The sequence below is a fragment of the Serinus canaria genome, chromosome 2 (assembly GCF_022539315.1).
Source record: "Serinus canaria isolate serCan28SL12 chromosome 2, serCan2020, whole genome shotgun sequence".
Classification (NCBI taxonomy): Eukaryota; Metazoa; Chordata; class Aves; order Passeriformes; family Fringillidae; genus Serinus; species Serinus canaria.
This window is the reverse complement of record NC_066315.1, coordinates 8855104-8863676: the sequence shown is the minus strand read 5'-3', so window position 1 is coordinate 8863676 and position 8573 is coordinate 8855104. Positions and strand designations below refer to the sequence as shown.

Genomic DNA, 8573 nt, shown 5'->3' with positions numbered 1-8573 from the left:
GGGGAGCAGCCGGTTTCCCATGGGTATCCCGGGCTGTTCCCCTCGGGTGTCCCAGGTTGTCCCCTGATGTCCCGGGCTGTTCCCCAGCGCCGCCGCCCGCAGCGCGGGGCGAGCGGAGGGGGCGGGCGCTCGGCTGTGACGGGTGGGCAGCGCAGCCAATGGCGAGCGAGGCCGCAGCGGCGCGGGGCCAATGGGAGCCGCCTGCGGCCCTTGAAGGGGCGCGCCGCGGAGCGCGGCCGCACTGCCGCCCGCCGCCGCCGGGAGACGCGGCCGGCCCGGGGCAGCCGCACGGTCCCCAGCCGCCTCCCGCCGGCGCTCCCATGGAAAAATCCAAAAATTTCCGCATCGACGCGCTGCTGGCTGTCGACCCCCCCAAGGCGGCGGCGGCGGGGCAGAGCGCCCCGCTGGCCCTGGTCACCTCGCTGGGCGGCAGCGGTAGTAGCAGCAGCGGGAGCGGCAGCCCTCCGTCCTCGTCCTCCTCTTCCTCGTCCTCTTCATCCTCCTCCGAGCACCCCTCTGGCGGCCCCGCCGACTGCCTGCGCACCGACAGCCCCTCTCCGCCTCGCCTCCTGGCCGCCCACTGCGCCCTGGTCCCCAAGCCCGGCTTCCTGCCGGGGGCGGGCTCGGGCTCGCACCCGCACCACCACGCCTCGGCGGCCGGCATGGCCCTGGGACTGCACCCCGCGGCGCCCGGCGGGCCGGGCATGCCGGCACAGGCGGCCCTCTACGGGCACCCGGTGTACGGCTACTCGGCGCTGGGCGGGCAGCACCCGGCGCTCTCCTACCCCTACTCGCAGGTGCAGGGAGCGCACCCCTCCCACCCCGCCGCCGACCCCATCAAGCTCAGCGCCGGCACCTTCCAGCTGGACCAGTGGCTGCGGGCCTCCACCGCGGGCATGATCCTGCCCAAGATGCCCGACTTCAACTGTGAGTATCTGCCTCCCTCCGCACTGCAGCCGCGTCCCCTCCCAGCCCCTGTCCCACTGCACGGCCCTACGGGCAGCTGCCTCCTTGAGAGGGGGTAGAAATCCCCTCCTACCCTCGCCTAAACAAGACTTAAACTGGAAGAGACAATTTTATTTTCTGCAAAATTTATGTTAGAAGAAAGAAATAGTTCTCCGCGATGGGAAATGGGGGTGGGCGGTCACATCGCCATTCCCTGCCCTTGAGGAGCCCCGGACGGCCTGGCCTCTCACGGCAGGTTAAACGGGAAGGTGACAAATTGCTCCCTGCCTTTGTAAATGCCCTTTCCCGCCGTTCCCGGAGGGTAGAAGCTGCCGGGGAGGGGAGGTGGGAGTTGGTCAGGGGCCAGGGCAAGGGCAGGAGTCCTTATGGTGTCCCTAAGACCCCAGTCTCAATGTAACCCCCAAAAACGAGGTGGCAGGTCGCATCACTCACTCACCATTCTTAATTTTATTTCTCCTTTATCGGAAATGGACGTATAATAATGATGTCAGGCCTCCTAGGCAAAGGGATGTTGGGAGGATCTGGGATCGGCCAAAAACTTGGGGTTCTGCGTTCCCTGGAGATAACGAATAGGAAAGAAGTACGGTCGGAAGGGTTTCGGTCTGGACCCAAGACAGGCTGGGGGTGCTGGATGGAACCAGGCAGCCGCGGAGTCCCAGCAAAGCGCCGTGCCGAGCTCTAGGCCTCGCGGCGATGGGGAAACTTGCGTGCATCTGGTTTAAGCAAAGATCATTTTCGGAGGTGTGAGCTCTCGGTGGGAATGGCCGGTTTAACAATACCGGAGGTGTAGTTTTACGAAAATCATGCCAGGAAAAGAATTGCGATTTTTTTTCCCCCCCCTTCTCCTACTCGGCACTCACATTCGCAGACAAAAAAGTCCATTGTTTTCTCTCGGATTGGGATTGTTTAGACTGGAACATTCAAGAAGAAAAAATAATTAGGAAAGCTGTTAGAGTCCTGCCTCTCAAACAAGGGGCAGAGGGGAATAAATAACCAAGCAAAACGAGTCTCGGAAAATCGCACCGCGGTGAGAAAATCTCCCGGGCGCTGTGGCCGGGAGCGGACACTGTCCTATTCTTTCTGCCGCTTTAGCGAGCTGTCTCCAGCCGTGGCTGGGGAGCTGAAGCCGCCCTTTCCCCAATTTCCTTTATTTTTCTAAACCTAATAAGCCAAAATATCTAAATAATTTGAGAAATGGGCAGTAGCGCTGCCGGGTCGCATGCCTAGAGGTGTCGGGGCCTTCGAAGAGGCTCAGTTCTCGTGGCTGAATATTTTTTGTTGTTTTGGTAATTCCCCCCCCCCCAATAAATCCTTAGTTTTAGGGTGGTTTTTTTTCTTTTTTTTTTCTTTTTAATCGGAAACCACTTTTTTTTTTTTTTTTTCCCTCCCTTCTTTCTCCTCCTCCCCTGGTTTCCAATACAGTTTTCTAGTCCTCGCTGATGATTTACGCTCCGAGGGGCAGCCGGTGCAGGGCGCGGAGCGGACCCAGTCTCCGTCCCGGTCCTGGTTCCGACCTGCAATCCCGCTAATTAAACGGATATGGGCGGGCAGGGAGTGCGGCAGGTTTAACTAAAATATTAAATGGAGCAAATTGCTGCTCCCCGGAGAGCCCCGTGCCCCTTCACCGCGATCCCTGCCTTCGGTTTATTGTCCCGCGTTTGTTAGGCTCTTGGGAAATCAAGAGACGTTTTTTCCTTTATTTAAAAGATTTAATTTAATTCCTTTTTTTTTTTTTTTTTTTTTTTTTGTCCCTGTGGGCGCTCCCCTGACACGGCGGAAGCCGAGAAACCCCGGAGTCAGGGAGGCTGGAGGCGATTCGCACTCCGGTTGATAATGGTCCAGCCTTGCTTCAGCCTCTCACGCAGAGCTTTTCCCGCCTCCCCGCTTCCAGCGCCCTCCCGGGGGATGCGCGGCCGCGGCAGGGCGACTCCGCGCTCACCTCCGCGCTCCCCCTTCTCCTTTCCCAGCCCAGGCGCAGTCCAACCTCCTGGGAAAGTGCCGCCGACCCCGCACGGCCTTCACCAGCCAGCAGCTGCTGGAGCTGGAGCACCAGTTCAAGCTCAACAAGTACCTCTCCCGGCCCAAGCGCTTCGAGGTGGCCACGTCGCTCATGCTGACCGAGACGCAGGTGAGTGCCCGCGGCTCCGAGAGGGCTGGCCGGGCGGGGCTGCCCCGGAGGGCGGTGGATGAGGGGATGTGCTTGTGTCCCGTCTCCCCCAGGTGAAGATCTGGTTCCAGAACCGGCGCATGAAGTGGAAGCGCAGCAAGAAGGCGAAGGAACAGGCGGCACAGGAGGCCGAGAAGCCGAAGGGGAGCGGCGGCGAGGACAAGGGGGATGAGGACCTGCTGCTGCCCGCCCCCGAGAAGAGCGCCGGCAGGAGGACGCGGGAGCTGCCCGACAGTGAACCTGAAGACGAGGAAGACGAGGAGGAGGAAGAGGAGGCGGGGGCGGCCGGGAGATGCTGCCCGTACCACTCCTCCGACTGCTCCGAGGCGGACGAGGAGGACACGCAGCCCCGGGGCCGGCACGGAGCCCCGGCGCAGCCCCAGTGAGCCCTCCGCGGGTCCAGCTCCTCCAGCCGTCCCGTCGCGGAGGTGTCCCGCCGCTCCTGGCTGGCACTGGCCCACCTCTCCCCTTGTTCTGATTTCTCCCTGCTTGGAGAGGGATGGAGAAGAGGATCCTCCGCATGCCGGGCGGGGAAGAGGATTTATCGTGAATACAGTGTTATTATTGACTGAAAACCAGACAAAACTTGAGCTCCCTCACCCCCCCATCCCTGTCCCCTGAAAGCGCGTTCCTTTCGCTGAGTATTGGAAATGTTTTGTTCTTACTATATATCGGGAAATCTGTTTATGTCATGAACGTTAAAAATGCTGGAAATCTCAATACTGTCTTTATTTTTGTATATCATATTTATAAAAAAAATGCCTCTACTTATGCATGTTAAATTATTCCCCAGGTCCTCCCACCCCTGCGATGGTGGGGAGAAAATAAACGGCGTTTTTTACTGGAGGTGTCCGAGCGCTGTGTGAGGGGAAGATGCTCCCGGGCCAGGGCATCCCGGTGCTTTGGGCGGTGCAGAAGCGCTCGGGAGGGAGCCAGGAACGTTTACCTAATCCGAATTTAGCCCGGTGCCACGACTGCCGTTTCATGTCTTATATTTAGAGGATATTCCCGGGAGGAGCTCCTCCGTACAGGAGGGAGCTACCCCAGCAACAGCGCTGTGGGTCGCAGGCGGGTCCGGGAGAGGTGGCGGCACTCCTGGCCGTGCGATGCTTTTTGGGAGCTCCGGGAACTGGCAAGGACCATCCCCTGCCGAGGGGCCTAGGAAAGGAGGGAGCAGAGCTGCTTTCCTGGGGCGGCTCGACTCCCAAAGGAGCGAGGCGCTCCCCTGCCCGCCCCGGTACCGAGGACGGGAGCCCCGGCTCCCTGCCCCGCCGGCGGTGGAGCGCGGGGTTTTCGATAACTGCGCGATTTATCTCGCCAATAAATTTGCAGATCAATTAATCCCTGTCACTGCAGCTCTTCCCCAAATCAATTATAGCGAATTTAAATATAATCACTGGCTCATCCCCACTAGCTCAGGGCCACGTCTAGCAATTCATTCCCCTGAATGAATTACGGGGCGGCTCTGTTCCGCTCCCGCCTAGGGCAGCGCAGGGGGCAGAAGGACGCGGATCCCCCATCCCACCGCTCCCCCTCCTAGCCCCGGAGGATGAGAATGAGGAGCTCTGAAACACTCCCACTTTCCCACTCCCGTGCACTTTAATAAAAAAAAATTTTAATAAAGGTATTTTCTACAACATCGCGTTAACCTGCCCTGTGAGGCCACAGCGTGGCCCCTCTGAACGGCTTCTGTAAAAATCTGCCCAGTGAAGCACAGGCTGGCGGATGCATGAAATTATGGGATGAGATTCAAGAAGGAAAAGTGTTATCCCTCACGGAGAGCTTCAAGTGGCTCGGCTGGTGGTGGCATCCAGGCATAACCAGCCCACAGGCCCCGCACACCCCGTGCCCCGGGCGACACGCCAAAAATCACTATATATCAAAAATCTGAACAGATCCCGGATGTCAAAAGACTTCATCGGGTTAATCTCGATTTGGGCTTGACCGACACCTAACCCCTTGCACAGAAAAGATCGCGTCGGAGGCTCTCATTTAAATTTGTAAACGATTTTCTTTTGGCCACAGGCTGTGGAGACTTCAAGGCGATGGAAAAATAAAGGCATTAGTATCTCTGTGGTTTTTCACGCCGCTGGCTGAGGCTGCATCCTCGTGAGTGAACGGCAGGGCAGGAGAGCACAAGACCCGCGCAGGGCCGCTGTGGCTCCTCCGCCCTAATCCTGGAGACACGTCCGAGTTACTGTCGACAGGATTTACCTCTTGCTTGTACCTTAAAACGTCTGAACCGTATCAGTCTGGACGACACCTTATTATCTAAAAAAATTCAATAAATTAAATATAATGCATAGTTTTTACAAGAACAATAACAACAATAATAGCAATAATGCTACCTGAGATCACGCTCCCACCAAACAATAAAGATCCTCCCTCAGTCATTAATTTCCAATTAAACTCCCACTAATTAAGCTGGCAGACGTGCCCCACCCGGCCAGAAATATCCTGTATGCCCAAGAGGTGTGTGTCCAAACTCGCTTCAGCCCCACAAAAACCAGCCTTGCGGGTACAGGCAGCTATTCATGGACTCGGTATCAAAGTCCTACCGGTGTATTGTGTCTGTCTCAATAAAATTAATCTCTTTAAAGCCCAGCGTCTCACAAGAATACCTTCAGTGTTCCAGACTAAAAGGGCAAATATGTTTTTCAGATTCTGTTTTTATGGACGGATTAAAGTTTATTTTCCATAATAGGGCACCTAATAAAACTCATAAAGCTCTGTCAGTCTTACAGCTGGTGGCCTCATTTAACACTTTCACTTCGTAAATCATTTTACAACTTACCAGGTGTTTCCAAAACTGAAAGGAAAGGAGGGGGAGAGAGAGAAAGGTGGGGGGGGGAAGAGAAATTAAAGTCCCTTAAAATATAGATACGGTCCTTTGGTGCTGGGTGCGTTTGCATTGTCGCTTGGAAGTGCTTCAAAGAAGGTGTCGGTCCCAATGGGGGAGAAAAGCCTTTTAATCAGGATTTCCCACGCTCTTTTGAAGTGCGGAGGCTCGTCCCCACGTGCAGGGCAATCAAAGGCTCGGGGTGATTAGCGGGGCCGGTACCGTGTGCGACACGCTCCGAGCTCCGCGCTCCCGGAGTGCCCGGCCCGCAGATGCTCCGCGCCCGCTCCCGGAGCGCCGCGGGCGGGGAGGGCTCAGCCGGTGCGGGGGGGGGGCCCAGCCGAAGGGGGGGCACCGAAGGGGCCCCGTTATCAGGCACAAGCCAGCCCAGGCAGCGGCTGGGGCGGAGCGGACTCGCTCCCTGGCTGAGCCCGCAGCAGGGTCCCCCCTCAGCAGCTCCGGGATGTCCCCGCATCCCCCGGCCTCATCCCCCGCACCCTCACCCTGCCCCAGGAGCCGCTGCTCCCCGCCTACGTCCCCCCACACCGACCTTCCCGTTTCCAGAGCATCCCCAGCACCCGCCCCGGGGTGCCCCGCTGGTGTGGGTGCGGTTGCGTTGCCTCAAGACCCAGCTCAGACAGGGCTTTAATCTAAACTCCTGTTTGTAATTTCATTATTCGGCCGGCTCCCTCCCCAGACGCAGTAGGTAACAAACCTCTTAAAGTTTTCATTGCTGTACTAGAGAAGTGGTAAGTATGAACACGGACCTTTGCTAGACATTTTACTTTAAAAAGCAACGTGGTTTAGGCATGGATGTCATTAACTGGCAATTTCACAAGCATTAAGTGCTAAAACAAAAGAACCAAAACAGGATCCATATGGTCGAGGTAAACCTGCTAAAAGTCTTTCAAATGGGAAACCATAAATATATAATCTCCCTCAAACTCTCCGTGAAAGTGCTGGGAATGAAATACTCCGCCAGCAGAAAGACAATTGATTATTTCGGGAGTCCAAACTGTTACGTCCATCCGAAACTAAGACATTAATGTTCTATTTCTCAGTGATTTCTCTGGCTCCCTAGCGGTTCTTCCTCCTCCTCTCACACTCCTTCCCTTGGTGCCTGCGGGGCTGGACACTGGACACAGTGCTGGCACTGTGTGCCTGCTGCTCCCGTGGATCCTTCCAGCCTGGTTCCTGTCCTGGCTCCGATTCCTCTGCCTGGGAGCTTGACCAAGGCTTGCCAGGTGACACCAGAGATGCCCCAGGACAGTGAATCCTATCGTAGATGCCCTTCTTCCTTTCCCAAATTTTCCCTGGAGCGCTGTGGGTGCTAAGATAACCACCCCGTGCTTCAGATGTGAAAGCAGGAACAGAATTTGTTGAATTTTTTAATTCCTGAGCCATGCATCGTTCCTGTGGTGCAGGGAGCTCCTTGATTGGCTGCTTGAATCCCAGGAACAACACTCAGGACAAATAGTGGAAGGGATGAAGCCCCCAAGCTCCTTAGTCTCCCTCGGGTGTTGTGAAGTGACCAAATTACAATCTTTCTGCCCCCCAAAAATGGTCAGGTCTGGTCTGGCCAGAGTTAAATACCAACTGCACATTTCTCTGAGAATTACTCAGCAACTGTGACACAGATTTTTTATTTTTCACCAATACTCATGCAATCAGGATCACAGCAACAGTGGATTGAGATTGTTCCACATTAAAAATAGGTGATTTTGTCTTTTCTGTGACTTTTTGCTTCATTTTTCTTGCCTTGAGCGTTGTGTAATGTCTCTTCCAAACAGTTCTCTACAAGGACAGTGGATCCAGGAGGTATTTACTATCTTCTCCCTACTCTGAGGACAGAAGAACTTTAATTTAACTAAGTCCTACATAGAAAGGGAAGGGCCTGTATGGAAATGGGATCACCTGCAACATGTAGGAAATCAGAGTGGTTTTTCTCTGATCACAAGCTACTATAAAATTCGGTTTTCTGCTTCCTTTTGGAAAAAAAGCTGCATTTTGCTGAATTAGTCTAATTGGGACTGGTCTCTAAAATTAATAAAGAACAATGATGTTTTCCTCTAGTAAAACTCAGCAGAGGCAGTGGCTTGCGATGGATTTTGTAGCTGCAAGTCTTGGCTCCATTTTATTATCTGCAGGATATTTGCAAGCTGATCACAATTTCCTCTAATTAATCCACTATTTTAAATTATTATTCATTGGACTTCTGTGAATGTTCTTGGCCAATGGCACCCTTTGGCAGGAGGGACTCCTGTCTGAAGAGAGAGTATGGATGCACAATGCAGAAGTTCCTGATTCAGCTCCCTCCTCTCTTCCCACACAGAGGAGATGGGGACAGAGAATTCCTGTCCCCATCCAGCCCTGCTTGGCTGTGGGTACCATTTCCATAAATAATAATAAAAAAAAGAGCAGCCAGTGTGGATTTGATATAAGGCTGGGGGAAGGGAGTGATCTCAATTTAGAACACCTCAAGGGATGGGGCAGATTGTCCATTGCTTGGTATCCCTGGATGGCCTTTCTGGAAAGGACGTGGAAGCCAAGCAGAAGCTGCTGAGCTGCCTCCAGGGCTGATTTCTGCAGTGTAATAGTGGC

General features: G+C 54.9%; 1 protein-coding gene across 1 annotated transcript; it reads left to right on the top strand.

The window, feature by feature from the left end:
- The first annotated feature begins 320 nt into the window (after positions 1-320).
- MNX1 (motor neuron and pancreas homeobox 1) lies at positions 321-3524 on the top strand. Its single transcript, XM_030238328.2, has 3 exons — positions 321-927; positions 2934-3094; positions 3187-3524. The coding sequence occupies exons 1-3, from the start codon at positions 321-323 to the stop codon at positions 3517-3519; spliced, it is 1101 nt and encodes a 366-aa protein (XP_030094188.1). The 3' UTR covers positions 3520-3524.
- The last annotated feature ends 5049 nt before the right edge of the window (positions 3525-8573 follow it).

What these genes read in the sequence shown, in the direction of transcription:
- MNX1 (XM_030238328.2), top strand. Translation starts at nt 321, where the DNA reads ATGGAAAAATCCAAAAATTTCCGCATCGACGCGCTGCTGGCTGTCGAC. An exon ending in CAAGATGCCCGACTTCAACT is followed by an intron (nt 928 to 2,933) that starts GTGAGTATCTGC and finishes CTCCTTTCCCAG; the next exon opens with CCCAGGCGCAGTCCAACCTC. An exon ending in TCATGCTGACCGAGACGCAG is followed by an intron (nt 3,095 to 3,186) that starts GTGAGTGCCCGC and finishes CGTCTCCCCCAG; the next exon opens with GTGAAGATCTGGTTCCAGAA.